Source organism: Mastomys coucha, unplaced genomic scaffold, assembly GCF_008632895.1.
Source record: "Mastomys coucha isolate ucsf_1 unplaced genomic scaffold, UCSF_Mcou_1 pScaffold23, whole genome shotgun sequence".
NCBI lineage: Eukaryota > Metazoa > Chordata > Mammalia > Rodentia > Muridae > Mastomys > Mastomys coucha.
In genome coordinates this window covers 111,923,339-111,948,973 of record NW_022196906.1, presented here as the reverse complement: position 1 = coordinate 111,948,973, position 25,635 = coordinate 111,923,339, and the positions used below count along the sequence as shown (strand labels likewise).

General features: G+C 41.4%; 1 protein-coding gene across 1 annotated transcript in view; it reads left to right on the top strand.

Moving 5' to 3' along the window:
• Cmc1 (C-X9-C motif containing 1) overlaps positions 1-25,635 on the top strand; it is a 72,251-nt gene that overhangs the window by 5,249 nt on the left and 41,367 nt on the right. The window contains exon 2 of the mRNA XM_031346004.1: positions 16,413-16,497. Coding sequence (XP_031201864.1) covers positions 16,455-16,497 — 43 coding nt within the window. The 5' untranslated portion in view covers positions 16,413-16,454. The remainder of the gene's footprint in view (positions 1-16,412; positions 16,498-25,635) is intronic.

The following is a 25,635-nucleotide window of genomic DNA, read 5'->3' as shown; positions in this document are numbered from 1 at the left end:
AGAGAGAGAGAGAGAAAAGAAGAGGAGGAGGAAGAGGAGGAGGAGGAGGAGGAGGAGGAGGAGAGGCCGGCCATGAGCACATGGGGAGAGAGGAGGAAGGGGAATGGGAGCAGGAGCAGGAAGGCAAGAGCAAGAGACTGAGGAGGGGGCGAGCAGCCCCTTTTATAGTGGGTCAGGCCTACCTAGCTGTTGCCAGGTAACTGTGGGGCGGAGCTTAGACAAAATGTTAACACCAGCTCCATCTTAAAACTAATTTATCTGAAACTAACAGGAATCTTAATTTGGATAGCAATGGGTATTTACATAAATACACTGTATTTTGTAATGTATTTCAGGATTGTAAAAAACTCTTGAGTAGCATTGGCCTAAGATGAACCTTGAACTGGCCATGTAGATATATGCATCTTTTTCTCTCATTCTTTTTCATGCATTGTTGTTCTTTAAAAGTTTCATAAGAAGCTTCCCCAATTATTGTCCCTCTTGTAGCCTCTGTGTATGGTGTTTCTCTCATTTCAAGTCCAGCTTTTTTTCCCTTGAAATATAATGTGAAATCTGTAGATGTGATGTGTCTAGAACCATTGGAGATAAAGGAAAGTTTGAAGTAGAAAGCAAGAAGGTAAAAGTGTGGTGTAGTGAAAGTAGGGCTTTTCCATGTATGGCTGGAAAGGCCCAGACAGTTGGAGATGGTCCAGCAAGAAGGTACCTGTGTTGTACTGGTCATGGACTCTTCACCAAGATGGGAAGATGTAGGACTGACTTCTGGTTTCAGGTATCATCAACTGCAGGTAGCATTGTAGGAAGTTTTGGGCTGAGAGGGAGGAGATGAAGATAGGCCAGATAGTTATTACAGTGTCTTCAAGCCTTGAGTGTTTGTGATTCTGAATATTCCTCATGGTTTGCAAGGGTTTCTGACTCAGCCCAGAGCATTCAGAACAAAACCCTTGTTATTTTTTTATTAAACTAAATTAGTACCATTATTTAATGCTTATTGGTGGAAATACATGTTTATAGATGTCAAAAGATGAGACATACTAGGTAGTACTTAATATAAGAGAACCTAATACTCAGATAAGACCATTAATACACTAAAAACTCCTAGCCCAAAGGGCTATATTAGATCATTACATTAAAAGAATAAGATTGCTGGGAAAGTTTGTAAAGAACTGATATTGTGGGGTTTTTTTTCTTCTTATAATAATGAATTGTTACTGGGAGTTTTTACAGCTCAAATTAAGCAGGATTAATGATTAATTGAGAGCATAGACTTTCAGATGTTGTGGTACAGAATATGGAAGTTTATCTGTCTTACTCACTCGGTATGTAGCCTCTAATGTGGTAAGAGGTGTAGTAGTCGTTAACAGAGTAAACAAACATTCATAACTATGGAACTTTGATGCTGTCTTGTACAGTACATTAAATGGTTTCATTGAGTATCTGCTGTATGCTATGCTGAGTGTTAGAGAGTAGCTAAAACCCTATAGTCTCTAGAGTCAACAAGCATAACTCATGCCATCTCTGGTACTGAGCTGCACTTTAGGATAATTTGGGGAGCCTATAATACCTCTCCACTTCTGTAACCACTGTCTGGATGGCCCGAGGGTCACGATCAGCCTGCCTTCTGTGGTGGTTTTTAGCCAGGATAAGAATCTAGCGTACCAGAGTCTTCCTTAGTTGGCTCACCATACCATAGCAAAATACCATAGCTTAGCTGACTCAAAGACTAGGTTGGTTGCTTGAGCAGTAGACATGATCTTCTTATCTTCTGGAGGCTGGGCAGTCCAAGATGACAGTTAATCCTGATGTTGGTAAGAGTCTTTTGCCTTGCTGATGGATGCTTTACAGATCTTTGTATGGCAGAAGGGAAGGGCTCTGTATCTTATAACGCTGGTCCTGCCTGATGACATTTAACTTCATCATTGTCAAACTGTCCTCACACTTCCTCCTTCCATCTGCAATCATCCTGTGTAAACATTTTATTTGAAAGTAGGGTAGTATAACTCAGAATGGCACAGTGAAGGTTCAAGGTTAAGTTGAAGTTGGCATGTTGATGGGACTTGGAAATTCCCAGCAGACGGTTGAAAATGGGAGCAGAGGGCAAGGAGATGGGGGCGAGCTCTGGCGCCTGGTTGAAGGCAGCCAGTGGTGATCCTTGATGGCACACACGCCAACTGGAAGTACACAGAGATTGGCATGCCTATGCGCAGGGTCAACTCAATAGTTTGTGACAATTTCCATATCAAAGAAAGAAGGAAAAAAATTGATCCCCTGGATTATCTTGAAAGGAATCAGAGCAGTCCCTGTGTCAGCTTTAGGGCTTTTTGTGGTACTCTTACCATTGTTCAGGATATGTTTTGAAACATTTAATGTTTGTTTCAGGTTTCTTATAATGAGTTAGTTTTAATATCATCATTTTGGCAAGTTTTAGTTCTGAAGGTGAACGTAAATCTTAGCCAGTTTAAGCAGAGGTGAATTGGATACAGGAAGTGGGTGATTGTCAGGGGGATAGCATGTGCCTCTTCTTCCACCAAAAAGGTAAAAAAATTTATCATGGTCCAGTTGAGCCTGAATCTGAACGCCTCACCAGGAAAGATGTGATTGGAGCATCTAAGCAGAAGCAGGACTTGTACATAAGCCCATAGCCTCTCAGGAATTCCCTGCCCTACCCCAGTACCATACATGCTTTTCACAGGAATCTTATAAAAAATTACAAAATTAAAAAAAGAAACAGTGGAGACATGGGCAAAGACACTGAGAAGCATTCAGAGTTTGGGATATTCTGCTGTTTCCCAGATGTATTTGTGAGGAAATGCAAGTCATTTGGGCAGAATATTGTTAAACAGGCACAGGCAAATTTTCATTCCTCTATCAAGCCTTTACATCTGTTCCCGACGGCTTGATGACCTTCTTACTGGGAACCAATGGGAAATTAAACTTGCAGCAGGGGGGTAGTCTTACAGTTTTGTTGTAGATGAAGCTTGTCAATTCCTTTAAGTGTTCACGGTTTCGTAAGGATTGCATTGCAGCAAGAGTCTGCATTAGGTCTAAATCAGGTCTCATCCATAGCTCATCACAGTGTCCTGCTGAGCTGTGTGTCCTTTGTAGCCTCGTGTTTGTTGAAGGAATGCTGGGAAATGGAAGGTTCACACCGTCCAGTCTGCAGAGTAGAAGCAGGTGCTCCTGGGAGCAGGCGCAGTCTCTGTGAGGGAGGGTGGGCAGCAGTATGGAAGCCTACAGAGATGGTCAGCTGCAGTGTGTTATTGTGGGAGACTGGACTCGAAACTAAGCAGAAATAAACACAGCTACCACATTGATGCATCCATGTATTTGTAGAAGCTCTAGTGCTTTAAACAAATTTGTTGCTAACCTAACTTTAAATAGTTTCCTCTCTTTGAATTGCTATTTCTTCTAATTGACAAATTGCTTCTCTTGCTATTATTTTTTTAACTTAAAAAATCCTTTTCTGTAGGAATCAGAATTCTATTTGACTTTCTTATTTAAAAAAAAAATCAGAAGAGAAAGCAAACCTAGAACTTTGAGGTTTTCAATTTTGCCTGCTCCCAAGCTGCTTCTGAAACCTTGTTGTGTAAAGGCTGCTTCCAGGCTTGCTTGTTACTACAGACGCGCATACAGACAGCCTCACTTGCCAGGCCCTTAAGTAGGCCCCTCTCCCTGTGAGGGATGCTGTCACGGCAGATTGGGGACTGAATCACGTGATCTTGATAGTGCCACTTCCTGGGTTTCCCCCGTGGAGCCTGCCCCTCACCATCTGCAAACTAGAATAAAATACAGAGAGGGCTGCCTTGAAGACGCCAGCCCCACGTGACCGTGCAGCCCCACGTGACCGTGCAGCCCCACGTGACCGTGCAGCCCCACGTGACCGTGCAGCCCCACGTGACCGTGCAGCCCCACGTGACCGTGCAGCCCCACGTGACCGTGCAGCCCCACGTGACCGTGCAGCCCCACGTGACCGTGCAGCTCCAGGCAAGCACGGATTTTATTGAGGAGAAAAATTCTCTCCTGCTAAGCTCCCTGCTGTCAGCTCAAGTGTGGCTTGGAAAGAAGACGGTGTGATGACCGACCACTGCTGTGGAAAGAAGATGGTGTGATGACCGACCACTGCTGTGGAAAGAAGATGGTGTAATGACCGACCACTGCTGTTTGCGGTCTTGGTCGTCCCAGTTTAAGCCTTTTCCCAAAGCCTTTTCTCACTAAGCACTTTTTTAAAAGCTTATTTTTATTTTTATTTTGTTTTTAGCATGAGAATGTAATTTGAGCCGCCTGGCAAGATTGTGAACTTCTTTGTTTGTGTGGGTGGAGGGGCTGCTCTGCTCTTGGGGAGCAGGAGGTTCTAATTGAGAGCTGTGCTCTTAGGCCCCGAGCCCACCTGCTGCGGCCCTGCTCTTTGACTTCCTTAGAAGCTAGTACACGAGGGACCCAAAGATGGAAAGTGTTGTCCATTAAACACTCAGCAGAACTGGGTGGTGGTGGCATTTTCCTTTAATGTCAGGCAAAGGCAGGCTGATCTCTAAGTTCAAGGCCAACCTTGTAGCCTGGTCTATGGAGGGAGTTCCAGGACATCGAGGGATACATAGAGAAAAATAACTACAAAACCAAGGCCAAAACCAAAACCAAAGCCCCCAACCAAAACTAAATCAAAACAAACAAGAACATCACTCAGCAGATTATTGCAGACCCTTTTCTCGTTTTCCTCTGTAAGAAACAGTGGCATGAAGATGTCTGCAGATGTAAATAGGAGTACCTTGTAATGCTTATTTATTAATCTTATTTTTTTAAACATCCAGAGCTAACTAAGTTGGGAAGCTGGAGAGGAGGCTCAGCAGTTAGGAACACTTGCCACTCTTGCAGAGGACCCAGGTTCAGTTCCCAGCACTCATGCAGTGGTTCACAGTCTTCTTTTGATAGCTGCAGTTTTAGGGAATCTTCTGCCCTTGTTTACATCAGCCATACATGCTGTGTACACACACTTGTGTGTGCACACACGCACTCATACATATAGGCAAAACACTCAAACACATGAAATAAAAGTAAAAAATATTTTACAAAGCTAAGTTGGCTAAATTAGAATCTATTCATTACTGAAAAGGTAGACCTGGCCCTTTCTGTGCCTATTCTTTCCTAGGAAAGATTCTACAGCATTGAGATTTATTTCACCACTGTTTTGTGGATTCACAGCAAGTGCTGCTATCAGTAGCCTTGTAATCTAGTACTACCATATTGCAGGGACACATGAGCCGCCAAGCAGAACCTGAGCTAACAGATGCCGCCAATGGAAAGGGTGAAAATTGACTTTCAGGTGATGATAGAACGCTGAGGAGTTGGAGCTTCGGAAATTTCCCCCAGTGCTCTTAACCCTGATTCTTGTCTTAGTATAAATTTATATGACTATATTGTAGCACACTATAAATTTGATAGTTTTTTCAGGCTCTTATACAAATGCATAGCATAGGCATATAATATTAACACTAGGAGATAAGTTTCTAATTTTTTAAAGTATTTGTAGTATTGAAGATAGTTTTGTACCATATACAAAGTTATAAGTAATAATTGGTATGATGGTTTTTATACTATCAAATGAGAAAATCTTAGAATTTATACATTTAAAACTCCTAAATCTTTTAGCTTAAAATTAATTTTTGGAGAATTTCATTCATGAGTATACTGTATTTACATCATTGCTATACACTTTTGTTTCCTTTCTCCAACTCTAGTGTCCCCCACATCACTCTAGAATTACAACCTCTCCTATAGTTATCGTTGTGACACACACACACACACACACACACACACACACTCTCTCTCTCTCTCTCACACACACACACTCACACTTGCTATAACCTATAAAAACCATACTGAATCCAGGTAGTGATGCCTGTTGTGGGTGTGTTCAGGGTTCACCACTGACAGTTGTGCAATCACTTAGACTCACCCTTGGGATAAGTGGACTCTCCCTCTTTAGCAGCCACTGACTTTAGGACTAGAGCGTTGGGGCATTTCCCTCCAGCTGTGTTTCTATGTCAGCCTGTGTGGGCTTCACAGGTCCTGTGCAGTCAGCCATATTGTTGAGCATTCACGGTCGCAGCATTCCTGTCCTGTTGTGAAGAAAGTGTCTGAAGCAGGTGCCCTGGTTCTCTGGCTCCTGCAATCTTCCTACTGTCTTTTCCTTTCCCCGGGCTCCCTGAGGCTTCGGTGTAGGGGTTGGATTTCGATGTATCATTGGGCGTGCAGCCCGTGCTCATGTGCTCTGCTTTGCCCCGTACCTCTGTAGTGCTCTCCATCTGCTGTAAAACAGCTTCTTGATGCGAGTGAGCGCTGCGTTTGCCGAGAGCAGTGTGGGTTACGGTGCTGCTTTCCGATCTCGCAGTCAGAGTTTGAAACCCTGGAATGATAGGCAGTTCTAGCCGTTTCTCTTGGCTCCGGGAAGTTTTAGAAGGATGATGAGAGTTTGAAACTCTGGAATGATAGGCAGTTCTAGCAGTTTTTCTTGGCTCTGGGAATTTTTAGAAGGATGATGAGAAGGAAGTTTTGTAATCCAGACATAACCAATGTGTTTGATAGGAATATGAGAATCAGGATTCATAACAAAGGTGGACTTCTGCTATAGTTTATTCATGGAAAAATGGTTCAGTATATACAGTTATGTCTCTTGTCAAAGAACTGATCCAGGAAAATAGTTCCTTAATTGCCTAAAGCCATTGCAGTATTCAGAAAAGAAAGGATAGATTTACCAGGGTATGTAATAAATAAGATATTCAGAAAGACTATGTAGGTGAAAGAAAAAGGTGAAACTTTGAAATTGATTTCATAAAGTAGATCAGTATTCCATAATTATTCGACTCTGTTCAGCAGTTACAGTGTTAATTATTGATGCCGAATTATGGTTTACACTGTGCATAGAGAGACAAGGGGTATGCAGAGATAATCCTAGTATCAAGCACACATTGACACCGGCTTTCCATTTGACAAGGTGTGCTTCAAGCACTTCACATCCAGCCTGTCCAATAATAGAGTTCTCCTTTCTGTTTTTTTTTTTTAATTTTTTTATTTTTTTAATTTTGTCTTCACATGTGGTCACATTGTTTTGCTTGGAGTTAGAGAACAAGGGACATCTTTGAATCTTCATTTTTCTTTAGTCCCTTCTTCAGGTTCTACAGCTCTGATAGAGTCCTTTAAATCTATTCTTTAATGTCCATATGTGTTTCTGTTATCTTCTCAAAGACCACTTCTACCCTAATGTTATGACAGTTTCTAGCAAAACTAAAGGGGAAAAAGATAGACCTAAATCAATAGTATAGTATTTAGAGCTTAAGAAGCTGGCCCGTGAGCCGTATTTAGTCAGTGCTGCAAGGCAAGAGTGGTCAGTAGCATTTTAAAATGCTGTTCAAAAATACAGACCCACAAACGGAACAGAGATTGTAGGTAGCCTACGACGGTAAAAACTGTCCACGCTTCGATACATAAAACATGTTTGTCTTCATTGACTAAGGCAGTGGAAAGTTGGATGCAGTTGTCGGTGTGGGCAAGGGAAAAGGAGTCAGGAGAAGTGCTTTGCATATTTACTGTGAAATCTTGGCCGAGATGGATGGTGTCCTTGAGAATTAAATCTTAAACTTCAGCTGACCACAGTAATTAAGAAGACCTTAGAAAAATGAATCTATACTTAGAATTCTTTGTGTCTGTGTAACATACACGCACGAGTGCATGCGTACACACACATACACACACACACACACACAAACTCAACTCACATCAAAGCCTTGCTAAGGAGTATATGTGAGCTTTGTCAGAGAGGCCCTTGGTAGGAGGTATATATTTATATATCCACATGTATTTATATATGAAGGCATTTAGTGTAAGGAGTTGGTATAAGCAGCTGATGAGTTTAGGATGTGGGGCTGGGCAGGCTGTCAGGAAGGGCAGGCTTAGAGCAGTTGGTCAAGTGTTGACCCTACACTTAATGCAGTTGCTGAAGACAACCTCATATTTGCTCTTCAGACCGTTGGACTGAATAAACTAGTGCAATCTTTACAGAAGTCTGCAAAATGTGCTCACCACTACAGCTGGCTTCCTTGAGTGGCAGCCCTGTACAAGGTGGCCCATGAAACACTGTCATAGGTGCTTTCTAGCAAACTGAAACTAGCAATAATCTTCATACGTGTTGAGTGCCCCTAATCTGGAAATGTGAAATCTGAAGTTTTCCAAGATATGAGACACACAGTTTGTGAGTGCTCAGCCAATGAAGTCTTTGTAGATATTCAAAAAGTGAAAAATACCAGGTCAGAAACACTCGTTGCAGACATTCCTGATAAATACTCAGTGTGGCCAGAGTTTTTCTGGAGATTATGATGCAGGAAATGTAACTCTGATACGTGTCCTTGATTTAAGATAAGAAAGTCATAGGAAATTTTGACATCAAGATTACTGGGAAAAAAAATCTGTAATCCGAGCCTGAGCATCTGGATGGGAGCCCTAGTCACCATCACTGTTTTCCTAAGGAGCCTGGAGGATGTAAACTGAGCAGACAGCCTGTCAGCATATTGATGAGGTTGTGAGGGTTCACATAACTGCAGCATATTATTTATAAAAGACACTTTTACACTTGGAAATTTAATAAAAGATGAACAGCATCTTTCAGCAGAAGATCATAAAAATTGTCTGGTAATTGTTTGACTTCTAAAAGTTAGATGTTAGAATTTATAGTGGGTGCTATGTTATTTTAATGCTAATGAAATTTAAAGGTCTTGCAAAAGCAGAAATTTTTGGTTTCTTTGGAGACTCAGATTATAATGATGTTTTGCTGGGGCAGACAGGTGAAAGAATGTTTTGCTGAAACCAACACAGGTGAAATGATGTTTTGCAGACATGTGAAAGGGCTCATGGGGTTTAGAAAGAATATAAATACGAGCCCACAGACAGTGGGAGCTCCAGCCTTGGTCTGCTTTGCTCTGCCTTGCTAGTCTGTGTTGACAACACATGTATTGGTTCACCTTACATTGTATTGCTGCGCTTCCCCTGTGGAGACTTCATAGAGAGAAACTCACCAGAGAACTTCTTGTGAGATTCCTGTGGCTTCTTGCTGCCTCTACAGACTATTGGTGACCCTCACGGTTTCTTCTGGATTGAACTACTTTTACTGATTTGTGTGTGGTGTCTGCCAAATGGACTGGACCACTGCTGCTGGTTCATGTGTGGTGTTTGATAGTGGACTGGACTGGGAACCACAAAGATTGGAATCTCCCTGAAGAACTATTTGTAAATAGGCCCTAACTATTTCTAAACTGACTCCTAATAACCCTTCTTTTCTACTATCTCTGATGGGTGGTGGGCTAAAGGGGAGATTGACCCCTTATTAAAGCAGGCTGTGAAAAATATATGCCTGGATCTTGCATTTTACAAATATATCCCAGATTATCCACCAGAAATAACCCTCCCAATCCCTGTGGACACCATGGCTCTTCTTCTTATTAGTGTAGTTGATGTTGCCTATTCTTGAATCAGCAGTTTATACTCTTGTGTCAGTCTTTTGCTCAACCAGGTTTTTTTTTTTGTTTGTTTTGTTTTTGTTTTTGTTTTTGAGTGTTTGTCCATGTTGAGTGTTATCAGCATTATCCATGGTGATGTTAGTGGTAGATTATCAGTTTCTATTGGTAATTCAGTTTTGGTTAATATGAGGAGGTACACAGTATTTTCTCAACATTTGCTTCAGTTCTTCACCAAATGAGTATGTAGAAATGTACCACAGTTGAGTGTGTGGTTACACATGACTCAGCATGTGCTTTTCCCAGGGTTTCACACTCTGAACAGCCACACACGAGTTCTTACATTCTCTCCATCACTTAGTCGTTCTGGTAGTTGTGAGTTATCATAGGCTGCATTTGGCTTTGAGTTTTGAATGTTTTTGTTAGTGTATATTAGCGGTGCTTACTCCTGTTCCATACACATGTATATGTGTATTTTGATCACATCACAGTCATACCCCTCACTACACTTTGTGTTCCCCTCCTACTCCTCCTTCCAGTCAGGTCCTCCCGCTCCTCCTTCCAATCAGGTCCTCCCACTCCTCCTTCGAATCAGGTCCTCCCACTCCTCCTTCCAGTCAGGTCCTCCCACTCCTCCTTCCAATCAGGTCCTCCCACTCCTCCTTCCAATCAGGTCCTCTTCTATATTGTTTCTGTTGTCTAACTCAGTGAACTTTGCATTGGTTGCTGAAGGAGCATGGGTAAAGAGCTGTTTTCATGGTCACTCGCATTTCCTTGGTTTTACTAGGTTCTCTGCTCTCAAAAATGCTTAACTTTTAAAAGCATAACTTTACTTTGTGGTAAGTTAATAATACTTATAAGAAACCATAAACTAGTACAATTTCCATGTACCTTTTACCCAGTTTTCCCTCATTGATAACTATGTGATCACAGTCCATGCGTTTCAGCAGGTGATATTCCCTCAAAGGACCAAGCTTGATATTGGAGGGGAGGCCAAAATCTCATTCTTTCATATATAAAGTCTTGTCATACATGACACATATAAACACATTCAATGTCTGTGTGTAACCAGTATCCCATAGGGCCACAGTAAGAGAAAAAGCTCCTTTCGGGGGAAAGACCTAACAGAAAAGGTTGTGACCCACCGTGGAGAAGCCGGGGGTTGACACTGTCACCTGCTGTTGCCTCTTAGTCAGACCACCATTTCTGCTTCTTTCCTGTCTGTAGTTGCATGGCTTCTTTTTTGTTGTTGTCGTTTTTTGTTTGTTTGTTTGTTTGTTTTTTCAAGACAGGGTTTCTCTCTATAATAGTCCTGGCTGTCCTTTCTCACTCTGTAGACCAGGCTGGCCTTGAACTCAGAAATCCCCCTGCCTCTGCCTCCCAAGTGCTGGGATTAAAGGCGTGTTACTCTCTCCTCGTCACTTGTTTTGGCTTTCTCTAAAGTAATAGCATTGAACATCTCTTTGTATACTTTTTTTCTCCAGCTGTGTATCTCCTTTATATAGTGTCTGTTCAAGTCTTTTGCCCATTTATAACTGCTTGATTTTTCAGTAGTTAAAATTATCATCAGAGTGTGTGTACCTGTGTAGTACATGATAATATGTGTGTGACTATGAATGATGTGGAGGGCAGAAGGCAGCTTTGTGTTCCTCTCTCTCCCTCTCCACTCTCTCTCTCACTTTTTGCTGGGCTCCAGGGGTAGATGTCAGGGCGCTAGGCTTATGCAGCAAGTGCTGTACCCACTGAGATGTCTTGCTAGCCTTGACGGTTGTTTTCTTATTGCTGAGTTAAAGGCTTTTCATATATTTTCAATATCAGTCCTTTGTCAAATGAGATTTGTAAAACGTGTTCCTTTCCATAGCTTGCCTTTTATCTTATCTTCCATCTCCATCTATATGTCCACTTATTTTTGACAACTCTGGGGTGGAACCCCTGCCTTGCGCATACTGAACAGGTGCTATCTGGGCCACACTCCAGTGCATAGCTCCATTTGACTTTCTTCACTGGTCACTGTGACTGACCACTTTGGGTTGGCTCCAGGTCAGAAGAGCTGCTGCCAGGAGTGGATGACAACCATTCTGCTTACACTGCCCAGGCAGCACAGCTCCTAGACCCAGGTGCACCTGTCGCCTGCATGTGGAACTGTGGTGCCTTACCTTAGTGGGTGCTTTCACAGAGCAGAATTTTGAAAGTTTACTTGTCTAAGCCATTGATTTTATTTGCCTGTCTGTTTGAACCCTTTCTTGGCTTATAGGTTTAGTATTATATATAAGTCAGCTCTTCCTGATTCTGAGTCCTGATGACTTTTTTTCTGTGATTACTTCTAGATGTTTTTATCTTTAGTTTTTTATTTTGAAATTGTAGATTCACAAGAAGTTACCAAAAATATCATGCAGCCTCCCATATATCCTTGTGACATACTTCTATAGGGAGATATATAGTTGTAAGATGATATTAAAACCACAAAGTTAAATTGGTACAGTATTATTAACTACATAGTAGCCCTCTTGACTTTTCTTCAGTTTGAAGTGCTGGGGACCTAACCCAGGATCTTGAACATCTTAGACACTCTCCCTGTGAGCTGTGCCCCTAGCAGTTTTGTGGGTTTATAGTTTGCCTTTTACTTTTATAAGGAATGTGTTCCCATGTTCTGGGTTCCTCTTTGAACATTATACTAGTTATTGGATTTACTTTGTTTTGCTGTTTTGGATATATTTGTTTTGTTGGCTATTTAGATTTTTTATTGAATTAAATAAATTTACTTTTATAAATGTTTTTTCTTTATGATTTATGTTTAATTTGTCTTGTGCTGTAACTGAGTCAATTGATATATACTTTTATTTTTTTTTAGGCTATTCATAGGGTGAATTATACATATTATATTTTAAAATAGAGTACTAATAACCTTGAGTTGCTGAGATAAACCCAATTTAATTATGTGGTTTTTCTTTTTATATATTGGGTTTAATTCACTGGTGTTTTCTAGAAGATATGTACATCTGTGTTGTTGAGGTATACTGTGTGTGTGCTTATGTGCCTGTGTTTTCGCTGTAAATACTGCCTTTGCTTTGGGTGTTAGCCGTAATATTGCTGTTCTTAAATGTGTTAGGAAAAGACTAAAATTGATATTATTCATTCTTTAAATATTTGGCAGAATTTGTTAAGAGAAGCTGCCATGGCCAGTTCTGTTGATTTACAAAGAAGCTTTCATGTTTAGAATCTGATTTGTCTTTCTTTCGTCCCTCACTGCGTTCTGTTCTCTGTTATTTTCTTAGTCTCCTTACATGAAGTTCACTTCCCCCCTTCTGGGTGTATAAACGGAAGTTTAGATTATTGGTTTAAGAGTTCATTTTCTACTGTGAGCTTTACTGCAGTAGGTTTTCTCCCGTGCGTACTGACACGTCCCACAGAGTTAGCTATGCTGCTGCTGCTGGCATTCAGAGAGTGAGTGTATTTAATGGTGTTGAATGCTGCTTTGCTTTCTACTCTGAGTGTTTTCTTTATGTGTAATGCTTTGTAAGTTACATTTTTTTTAGTGGTTGCACTATAGATTATAATACATATATAATTTATCAAGGTCTATTACCATCCACATTTCATCATTTAAGTGAAATGTAGGTGTCTGTGGATCTTCTTCCTAAGTGCGTGTGTGTGTGTGTGTGTGTGTGTGTGTGTGTGCGTGTGCGCGTGTGTTTCTTATAACTTTGGTTTTGAAATTTGAATACTACAGACTAAGAATGATTTTCAGGACAGAGGATTTATATAGAACTCATTAATTTTTAAAATGTTCAATCAGCAGAGAAGCTATTTGTCTGAGAATCTTCTTTTAACTATAAATTCCATAAATAAAAAATCGTGCTGGCTGTCTGTTCTGAGTGAGATTTGATTTTGAGTTTCAAGAAATTTTTCTATTTCATTTTAACCATCAAATTTACTGTTTCAAATTGTGAGTGACCTCTTATTGTTTAAAAATTTGTATTTTCATATTTGAGATTAGTGGACCCCCATCAGTCTTAGTACGGTTTATCAATTTTAATTACCTTAGTTTTTGTTTTATTGATTTTTATTTCTGTTATTTTTGTTTTGCTTTTTGTGTTACATCATTCCCTTTGCTTGCTTTGTGTTCTATTTGCCAGTTTTCTGATTTTTCAAGGTAGTTGTTTACATTAACTTAAAAATCTATTTCTACATAGCCTCTTAGTGTTTCACATTTTCTTACAAGTACTGTTTTAGCTATAATATTGAACTTATGATATATTTTCATTTTCATTTTTATTAACTTTGAAATATTTTATAATTTCTCTTGATATCACTTTAGACCATTGGGTTACCTGAAAGTATGTTGCTGTTTTTACACATATTTGGAGATTTGCAAAGACTTCCTTCCACTGATTTTTACTTACCTGCTGTCCAGAGGACACGCTTCCAGAGCTTTGAATTCTTTAGATGTCCAGTGATTTGCCTCATAATCAAATTACAATTTATTTTGATAAACATCCTATTATTAAAGAGTGTGTACTATAAATGTTCTAATAAATTACTTGAAAATGTTAAACTATTTTACAGTTTTAAAATGTAAAATTAAAAGTGTGTTTATTTGGGGCTGGCAAGAAGGCCCAGGGGTTAAGGGCACTTGTTTCTCTTCCAGACGCCCCAGGGTTGGTTTCCATTATCTAAAGGGAGCTCACGACCATTTGTGACTCCAGTTCCAGGCACTCTGACACCCTCTCTGACTTACATGTGGTGTACATGTATACATATACCCAGGTAAACATACACATACATAAAATAAAAATAAATAAATCTTTAAAAAATTAACTGTGTTTATCTAATATGCCATATATGTGTATGTATTTAAACATGTTTGGAGACATCCAAAGATCTTTCTCCAAATATGTATGTGTACATACACACACACACATAATACATATATTGTATATACACATATAATACATATATTATATGTACATGTATATATTTAACACTTTTTATCAGTATATATTTTGGTTTTGTGTGTGTGTGATTTTATTTTACAAAGGCTATTTTATCTCCCATCCCTCATGCTCATTTGTAATGTGATCTTGATGCAAACCATGGAGTCTGATTCCTATATAGGGATGTCCTGAATAACTTGGAAATATGTAACAATGCTACATGAATTTGGGGAAAGGGTCAGACAGGGCCACTGGGGCTCACCTGGCTGTCCTGAATTGTTTCATTTCTAGGCATTCTCTCTCAGATTGCTGTGTCCTGACCCACCTGCCAGACTTTAGAACTCACAGGTAGAGAAGAGTGTAGGCCACCTGCTTATCTAACAAGCAGGCCCGCTGTGGCCGTTCCAATCCAGATGTGGGATGCAGAGGTGAAGGAAGGACGTACTTTGTGAACAGACCCTCTAGTTGCAGTGTTGAAATCAATACCAGTCCTTGGGTCCTAAGAGAGAAGTCCCTGCAACCTGCAGGATCCCTGAGTGTAAATGGTTAAGTCACTGAGATGGCTCAGTAGTGTTTCACAGCAATAGTAAAGAGGAGGCCACACCTCCGCCTGTTGGGGTTGAAGGAAGGAAGCATTTTAGTTTCTGCATTTCCAAAAACCTTTTAGCCTCACTCCTGATTGGTGGTTGGACCCTTGTCGTGTCAGTTGTGAGGCAGTCTTTTCAGAGACTCAGGGAACCTCTCTCCCATCTTGTTACTGTACACTTGTAGATACGCTGCTGTGCCATTTGCTTTTACCTCACAGGGTTGGCATCTACCCAGGACCACTTACATGATAGTCTGTCCCACTGCTGTCTGAGCACTCGTGTCTAGTCACTTGTTTTTCTGTTTTTATTCTAGTTTTTCAAAATCATCTCTTATGCTTTTAACTCTCTTAGAACTCAATTCCTCTCTTATAAATTGTGGTTGGTTATTCTGTGGCACTTTCTTCTTTAAACTGAGGTGATTCTTGGATGCTTTGTTCTTGGTATTGGTTGCCTGGTGTGTGTGTGTGTGTGTGTGTGTGTTCTTTTATAAGTACAAATCCGTTCATATCTGCCCATACCCAACAGCTATTAGCATGGTACCAGAAAGAGTTTAGGGGTCTCAAATCTTAGAAGCTTCCTGGGCTCTGAGGGTTAGATACCTTTCTTCCACAGCGGTAGAAGGTTGGTGTGGTGACCTATGGTTTCTGCCTAGGCCACAGGTACCTTCCACATGGAGGTGCCTTCTGCATGGAGTAATGGCCGCTTTGGCATTAGTTTTCCTGGGGCACTCATGGATGGTATGGCCATCTCTTTTCATCGGACTTCACCTGCCTTTTATCTTTTGGATTCCTTGTGGTGGTATGAGGCACTTTCCAGGGCTCTCAGAATTTAGGACACGTGGGTTGTGGTTGTACTTGCTCAGCTTGCAGTTTCAGCCCATGGTAGATGGTGTGCTTAGTGGACACAGAAGTCTTACGTCATTTCATAGGCCCCTCCAGTTTTGTTTTTTTCTCAGCTAGTTATATCTTTCTTTGGCCACTTGTCCTCAAGGTAGGGCATGCTTCTTCTCATGTCTTTTAATTTTGTGTCTATTCACCTATCTCAGCATCTCAGTATTGGTAAAGATCAAAACATTTGCAAATTACATTCATAAGAAAATGAGATTCAGACTTTAAATTTGTGCTAGTTTGAGTAGACTACATTGTCGGGGAGGCGTTGCAGTAAAATCTGCAGAGTTTTTGAAAGATGTTGCTTATGACCGTCCTTTTTTCTTTTATATAAACAATATTTAGAAAGATTTATAGTAATTAGAGTAATTGCAACTTTATCCAGTGGTAAAAGAGCTATCTAAAGCATATTTGCTAAGACTTTTATTTTTAAATAAACTAGAATGTTGATTTTTCCTCTCTGGTTATTGACTTGACACTACCCTGAAATCTCTTTTTGCAGAGCAGCATCTCAGACATGTTGAGAAAGATGTTCTGATCCCAAAGATAATGAGAGAAAAGGCCAGGGAGAGGTGCTCTGAACAAGTTGAAGGTAAGGTTCATACATTCATACAAAGATCAAACTCATTTGGGATAATATGATGTGAATTTAATCCTTAGCCTCTAAGTCAAGTTGAGTGGATTAATATGTATGAGGTGCTTCTCACACTTGCAGTGAGATTCTAGCATCCCAGCTTTCAGACTTGCAGTCTTCTGTTCATTTACAATTTAAAAGCGTCCCTTCAACCCAGGAACAAAACCCCTTCTTCCTGGGAGAAAGTGTAGTTTTATAGAGAAAAACTTGATGGGAGTGTTCAGGAGAAACTAGTTATTCTGTTAATAACAAACCTCACGTGGACCTGGTAGGCAGCTGCCAGCCGGTTGTAATGTGTGCACACACAGGCAGCATGCTGTAATGTGTGCACACACAGGCTCACTGCCAGCCTGTTGTAATGTGTGCGCACACAGGCAGCCTGCTGTAGTGTGTGCAAACAGGCAGCCTGCTGTAATGTGTGCACACACAGGCTCACTGCCAGCTTGTTGTCATGTGTGCACACAGGCAGCCTGCTGTAATGTGTGCACACACAGGCTCACTGCCAGCCTGCTGTAATGTGTGCACACACAGGCAGCCTGCTGTAATGTGTGCACACACAGGCAGCCTGCTGTAATGTGTGCACACACAGGCAGCCTGCTGTAATGTGTGCACACACAGGCAGTCTGCTGTAATGTGTGCACACACAGACAGCCTGTTGTCATGTGTGCACACACAGGCTCACTGTCAGCCTGCTGTTATGTGTGCACACATAGGCAGCCTGTTGTCATGTGTGCACACACAGGCTCACTGCCAGCCTGTTGTAATGTGTGCACACACAGACAGCCTGTTGTCATGTGTGCACACACAGGCTCACTGCCAGCCTGCTGTAATGTGTGCACACAGACTCACACAGTGATGGTTCCCTCAGGGCCACGTCACTGCATTATAAGGAGTGTCTTGCTGGAACTTGCAGTGCATCAGAATTTGCTTTGTGTGTGTCTGCTCTGCTCTGCTCTGAAGTAGAAGTTACTTTGCAAATGCATGTAGGGGCACCTATACATGCATGTCTTTGAAAATGATTTTCACAGTACTGTTCCTATGTGGTAATTCTAGAAACATTGTTGATTGATATGTAACATCCTGGAAGAATGCACCTACAATGATAGTGGTAACTAAAACGGGCCGGCCGTCAGAGGTCTCTAGTTGGTGGGCTGTCAGAAAAGTACATGGTAAGTGTACTATAAAAACATCTTTAAACATAATCTACCTCTTGGAATGGCCATTTGACAAAAAGCAGTAAAATTTTGCTAATGGAGCTGGGGAGATGGCTCAGTGGTTAAAGAGTGCTGGTTGCTCTTGCAGAGACCCAGGGTGTGCCAGCACTCACATGGATGCTCACAATTGTCTGAAACTCCAGTTTTAGGGCATCTGATACCCTCTTTTGTCTTGTCGGGCACCAGAAATGCATGCCACACACAAATGTACTTATAGACAATAAAATAAAAATAAACAGAAGCTTCTCTTTCTTTCCTTCTTTCTTTTTCTTTCTCTGTCTCTCTCTCTCTTACTCTCTCTCTCTCTTTCTTTCTTTCTTTCTTTCTTTCTTTCTTTCTTTCTTCCCTTCTTTTGCACTGGGATTATGAAGGTGGTTTTTCTTTCTTTTTTTTCTGTTTTTTTGAGACAGGGTTTCTCTGTGTAGTCCTGGCTGTCCTGGAACTCACTCTGTAGACCAGGCTGGCCTCGAACTCAGAAATCCACCTGCCTCTGCCTCCCAAGTGCTGGGATTAAAAGGCGTGCGCCACCACCGCCTGGCTAAAGGCGGTTTTTCAATCTCCTGTCCCCGTTCCCTTTTCCCACTGTCACCTTTGTCCAAGCACGACAGTAATTTTTAGTAATTTTTAGTGAGAAAATTTGAGTCCCAGATCACTGCAGGGTTTTTCTGGGGAATCAGGCTGTGTCAACTATAGTTTTATAATTGTCAAAAATGTGAACATGCTAGGGACCTTTTTCTCTGCCTCCTTCAATCTTGGAATTGACTTCTGCCATGCTGTGGAGGTCGTAAAGACAGGAGTAGTCCCCATGGTAGGCAGCATTGAAGGCAGGGGTAGTCCCCATGGTAGGCAGCGTTGAAAGCAGGAGTAGTCCCCATCGTAGGCAGCATTGAAGGCAGGGGTAGTCCCCATGGTAGGCAGCATTGAAGGCAGGGGTAGTCCCCATGGTAGGCAGCATTGAAGGCAGGGGTAGTCCCCATGGTAGGCAGCATTGAAGGCAGGAGTCGTCCCCTTGGTAGGCAGCATTGAAGGCAGGGGTAGTCCCCATGGTAGGCAGCATTGTACTGCTTGTATTGAGTGATTTGGATGACTGTTATATTTGAAATCCTCTATCAATTAGTAATTTAAAAGTCATCCTGTGATATTGCTCTGGCTTTCAGTGGAGATTAGTTGTTTAATCAGGGCACCTTCCTTCAGCTCTCCCACCCCAGGTGTCAGGAGAAATTAGCCCATTGGCACCTGCAGGGTTCAGGGCACATCTGGCATTGGCAGGTGTCACACTAACAATCCCAAGAGGCAGCTTTCCACTTGCCTCATGGGACTTTTTAAAACACATCCTCATTCAGGCGACGTAGGGGAAATCTTGAAAGTGTAATAAAGTATTGGAGTAAAACTTTCCATTACTAGGGAGATAAACTTGTTACGAGAACCCCCAGTCCAGAGTAGCAAACTCAAGTGCATTCTTCTTTCTTTTTTCTGTTTTGTAGCCCATTGTCCTGCAACACTTTGAGTGCAGGAAAGCTAGCTAAGTATTCATTGTTAACTTTCCCTGGCAAGTTTCAGATAAAAATGGAAAATAACTACATGACTGGGTTTCTATACTGAATGCACCTTTAGAAAGGGAAACTTTCGGTTTCTGAGGTAAAAGAAGACTATAAAATATCTGTGCTTGACAATGACTCATTAGAGTGGCAGAAAAGAGTGCAGTTTTAAGTTTTGTCAAAATTTGAGTTATTTAGCATGTTAAGATTTGGTTTTAAAAAATTGCAGTATTTTGATTAGTAAAAGCATCTTAGTCGTTGCTGGAGAGTTGCTGGCTTCGTGGTAATGGCATTTGCCACTAAGCTTGAGGACCTGCATTTCATCTCCAGGTCTCACGCATTGTCCTCTGACCTCCCAAAATCACTCCTTGACATGTAAGCCTGCACATGCTTCTACAAACACAAAACATGTACATGTACAATAAATAGGCAAATAAATATAAAAACACTTTTAAAAGCATCTTAGAATTTGAGATTCATTTAGATTATTTTAATGATTTTCCATTACTAGAAAGTATGCTGTGATTGATTTTTGAGTATTTAAATATTGACTTTTTAAAAAAGGCTGTTCCCAAGATAGTGTTTAGAAGGTAAAATTATTTTATGGACACATAATTCTCCTTAGTCTTCGTCTGCTCCCGGAACAGGAGTGCACACCAGTTAGGAACAGGAGTGCACACCAGTTAGGAACAGGAGTGCACACCAGTGTTAGTCCCGCCCTCGCCCTCGGGCTGTGCTGAGGCGGAACCTTAGTTACAGGTTGGAGCCAGGACGTCGTCATTCACATATGCTTGTGGTCTGCTTATTAAATGATTATAGGAGTTCACTTAGGACCATTACATATGCTAATTTTGTGGCTCCCCGGATGAAGATAAAGGAATTTTAATAAGAGATCTGACTTTCTGTTAAATGCCTGAGACACTCCTACAGAGGAGATCTTTTCTGTTTAATTTTTTCCACGTCTTTTCAGTCCAGCTGGTTGTAAGAATCGGGTCAGACTGCCAGCAGCTTGGGCTTGTGAAGGAGGTAGAAGCGTTTCTAGGAACAGAGAGATGAATCACTCTCAGTGAAAGCCGTGTGCCTTGCTAGTGTCACCAGCAGCAGCCATTGACAGCTACACTTCCTATTAACAGGGAGCATTTAACTAAGAGTTTGCCTGTTGGATCTTTGGACTTGATCTAATTTGCTAGCATTAATTAGTTTCCTTTGAGCACAGACACTTGGTACTCACAGCTATAGGTTTGGAGGGATAATTAGGGTAGAAAATTGAACAGAATGGGGTAAGGCATTAACCTTCAACCATTACCAGCTGGGACACTGATAAAGCCCACAGAGTCCAAATGGCTCTATTGATGTGAAGAGCACCCTAATGAATATCAGTTTCAGCCAGGTTGCTGTGTCTTACCAGCGCTCTCATCATTAGGACTTTTAACCAGCTTCTACAGAACCTTTGTTATCTATACACTGTTGGACTTTACTTTCCCCTGATTTATTCCAAGTTGCATATTTCATCTGAGGTTTAGAGCCATAAAACTGCTTTTAAGCAATAGCTAACAATTAAAATGTTTCATTATTGCATTTTCAAGTAATAAAATTTAATGTACAATTATGTGATTCTGATTCTGTATACCCCCTAAATGCTGGCATTAAAGGTGTGTGTCACCATGCATGGCTGTATATTTATAAGCTGGACATGATGGTTCATGTCCGGAAATCCCAGTACATGGGAGATGGAGGCTGGTATATCCAGAGTTTGAGACTAAATATAGGCTGTAGAGTGAAACCCTGTCTAAAATGTGTGTGCATGCATGTGCATTTTACACATGTGTAAAGTAAGCACAAAAACGTGTGTGTGTGTATGTATGTGTGGTGTGTGTGTATGTGTGTACTAGAAATGTACTACTTACAATCTTTACTTTGGAGCTATGATTTGATTATGTAAGAGGAGTTGATATAGAAGCAGAAACAGAGAATTCTGATCTTATTTGTGTAAGCGTTGACAAGTTTGTAACACTTTTATATCAAAAGAAAACACAACTTTATAGCAGCCCTCCTCTGCCAGTGGTATCTGTGCTTTTGAAAAAAAGGCACTAGAACAAATGACTGAGGTCTGCAAGCTGGCCTCACCTCACAGCACATAGGATGGGACTGACAGGAAACCCCAGGGGATGACTTTCTAGACACACATCCCCTCCCCCGCCCAAGCCCAATCAGAATTCCATCCTGACACAGTGATGAGGCCTCCTGACTCCTTCAGCCAGTTCTAGAATTGCTAACGGTTTTCAGGAGACCATGGTTAAATTCTTTGTAACATTTCTTGGCTTTTCTAGTGTATAGATGACATTTGATACAAATTTACTATGTTGCATCATGATGTTTGTTTTCAAAATAGTAACACTTTTTCTTTTACTATCAAGATAAAAAAGTACTTTGTTTCAGGAGTGGCCTATAATTCTCTTCAACCGAGCTTTGGGTCTTCTTTAACCTTGTTCTAACCTGTGTTTATGTGGTGGTGTCCTGCTCTTTTGGCCAGAACGTGGGGATGCAGACTAAAGGAGCTCACAGAAAGCGCCAAGCAGTATGACGTGCTGTGTGCTTGGAACACGGTTGGAGCAACACAGTGCAGTGTGCTGCATTGCAGTGTAGTACAACAGTGTGCATGTGGCAGAGGAGCTGATAGGAGGCCTGCCTCCTTCTGTCACCCACACTGAAGCACGTGCTTATGTGAAACTATAGTGCAGTGTGAGCAGACGGAAAAGACAGTCAAGTAGGAGTGTGTGAGAGCCTCGTTAGGAAGTCTGCGAGAAGACTAATAGTCTGAAGAGCATTGAGCTGCATGCAGTGAAGGCTGCGTGCGCGACGATCTGTCTCTCCCTAGCTGCATTGCTTGAAGCTGCCTATGCCTTTTCTCTCCTCTGTGGTTTAACATATACGTTTGCCATACCGTGGTTGCCATACTGTGTTCTTGCCATTTCCGTCGGTTTGCCAGTCTTAACTGACACAGAAGGGGAGCCGTAGCACACCTTCAGACTGTCGAACCCTGCAGGGAGAGTCAGAGATCACTAGTACAATGAGCATCTTTTATGTATATGACAATGCTGCTTAAGAGTTACAGATAGATGTAGAATTGTGTTGATGCTTGTGGCTCTGTCTACCAGGTGCTGTCTACCAGGGAAGTTTATTAAAGACTCCATCCACTGAATTTTTACTAGGAGTTGGGTTTGTGGGCAACTGCAGTGTAGCAGGCACCATGATTTTGGATTCTCGGAAGGAAAGTGGTTGTTCAGCAGAGACCATATTGTTTGTACAGGCAACTTGAGCTTACTAAGCCACTCTGATCAATTGCATAGTGGTGGGAACATTCCCCATGTCCAGGTTCTCAGATGTGAGTTAAGAGCCAGCCTTGACACAGGGAAACCTCCAGGGACGGCCGCAGTGCCAGGTGTGCTGTAACCTCTGTTCTGTGAAAGGGTGTAAGAAAAGTTAATTAGCAGCATTCTTGCCTTGCTTATGAGGTCTAATGTTATACAACAGAATTAATTTTTATAATAACTCAAAATAGGTGAGGTTCATTGATCTAGTTGTTACAATTGTAAGCTCAGGCCTCCACTGTCAGCCTTATGACTTACTGTGATTGCTGTATGTAATTAGACACAGATACCTTTAAATATTGTGGTTTCAGAAGTAAATGACAGTGTTTAATACTTTTAATATTTAGATGAGAATATTAACAAGGGACTTTAGTCTAAGCAGCCAAGTTTAATATTTTGTTTACTTATTTATTTCTGTATTTATATGGTTTATGCATATCCATATGTTTATGGAAAGGAGTATGTACGTGTATGTGTAGATTTGTGCATATGGAAGACAGAAATGAAAGTATGTGTAGATATGTTTATGGAAAGGGGTATGTACGTGTATGTGTAGATTTGTGCATATGGAAGACAGAAATGGAGGTGGCTTCCACTTTGTTTTCTGTAGTTTCTCACTGAATATGGAACTCACTAAGTGGCTGAGACTAGCTGGTACCAAGTACCAGTGACCAGTGCTAGGATTAATGGCATGTGGCAGCATGCCTGGCCTTTTAATATGGATGTGAGGATGCTAACTCAGCTCTTGACGCTTGTATAGCAAACTCTTAACTGACTGTGCTGCCTCCCAGCCGTGAATACAATATTCTAACCAAATGATGTGTGCAGCTAATCCTTGAAGATAAATATCAGTGTGGAAAGTCTCCATGTGAACCCAGCAGCAGAGAGATGTGTGTCTCAAGACTTACTAGCATTGTTGCAGTGAATAAACATCATTGTAGAATATGATATCGCTTTTATGCCACTACTTCATTAACAAGTTTTATTATCCTGGTATTCCTAAACATCAACTTTTAATTATTTTCCTGTAATAGACTTAAATCCTTTCATCTTCTGAGAAATTAATCCAAAATTAGTTATAATCTTTAAACAGTACTACATCCTTGTATTTAAAATCTGTTAAAGATCACACATTGCTTATGCTACCTGATGATCCTCCTGTGGTGATTGCATTCTTCCCAGGGAAACAGAGCCCAGCACTTGTAACTTGGTATTTTGACTAAAATATAGTGTAATAAGAAATCTTGTCTGTCTGTTCAGAAATGAGAAGGAGACTTTCATTTCTGGTTTCTCCAGAACTCTAAAATATTGACTGGAATAAATAGAGCCACTTAAGAATCATCTTTTTGTGCACATACAGTAAATGCACAGTAAGTCTTACTGGTTGGTAGGTGAGGGGAGCAGTGCAGAGTTGAGTTGTCACTGAGGGGCTGACCCATGACAACACTCATGGTGAAGTCTGCTCTGCTGCTGTCTCTGCATGAAGTTCTACTGCTCACACCACACACCTGCAGTGGTGATCATGCGACTTACAAGGCCAAAGACATGCAGGCACTACATGAAAAGACTTTCCTAAGCACAGTTTAATCAAATTTTTAAAATTTAAGAATGTAGGAAGGATGGCCTGGAGAGATGGCTCAGCTATTAAGAGCACTGACTGTTCTTCTGAAGGTCCTGAGTTCAAATCCTAGCAACCACATGGTGGCTCACAACCATCTGTAATGGGATCTAACGCCCTCTTCTGGTGTGTCTGAAGACAGCTACTTACACATACTTACATATAACAATAAATAAATCTTAAAAAAAAGAATGTAGGAAGGATTTACTAAAATAACTAATATGAACATTTATTATATACCAAGCTATGTGTTTAATGTAAATGTTCACTTAAATATGGCTGGAAGGGATTTATTCCTTATTCTGGAGCATGCAAGAGCTAGTACACAGTGTGGCAGGAGAGGGTCATCAGGAGCTAGTACACAGTGTGGCAGGAGAGGGTCATCAGGAGCTAGTACACAGTGTGGCAGGAGAGGGTCATCAAGAGCTAGCACACAGTGTGGCAGGAGAGGGTCATCAGGAGCTAGCACCGGACACTAGGAATGTAATGTCAGGAGAAAACACTAGTTGCTATTTCTAAGCGCTGATGATGCTGATGATTGGAAATTCTTCTTTTCTGAGTTTTCTAGAAATGATTTTACATTTATCAACTTTTTTATTGTAAAAAGGTAATAAGGGCCAAATAAATAATTAAATATTTCTTTAGAAATTAAAAAAAAATATAGTGTTGCTTTTAATTCATAGTATTTGGAAATCGTGTGTGTGTGTGTGTGTGTGTGTGTGTGTGTGTGTGTGTGTGCACGTACATGCTTAGGCATGTGTGCATCTGGAGGTCAGGCTATGTTGAATGTCCCTTGCTTTCTTGAGACAGGATCTAGAGCTCATTGATTTAGATAAGCTGTCTGGCCAGTGAGCCCAGAATCCACGCTATCTCCTTCCCCAGGATCCACGCTATCTCCTTCCCCAGGATCCACGCTATCTCCTCTTCCCCAGGATCCACTCTATCTCCTTCCCCAGGATCCACGCTATCTCCTCTTCTCCAGGATCCACGCTATCTCCTCTTCCCCAGGATCCACGCTATCTCCTCTTCCCCAGGATCCACGCTATCTCCTCTTCCCCAGGATCCACGCTATCTCCTTCCCCAGGATCCACGCTATCTCCTCTTCTCCAGGATCCACTTTATCTCCTTCCCCAGGATCCACGCTATCTCCTTCCCCAGGATCCACGCTATCTCCTTCCCCAGGATCCACGCTATCTCCTTCCCCAGGATCCATGCTATCTCCTCTTCCCCAGGATCCACGCTATCTCCTTCCCCAGGATCCATGCTATCTCCTTCCCCAGGATCCATGCTATCTCCTTCCCCAGGATCCACGCTATCTCCTTCCCCAGGATCCACGCTATCTCCTTCCCCAGGAT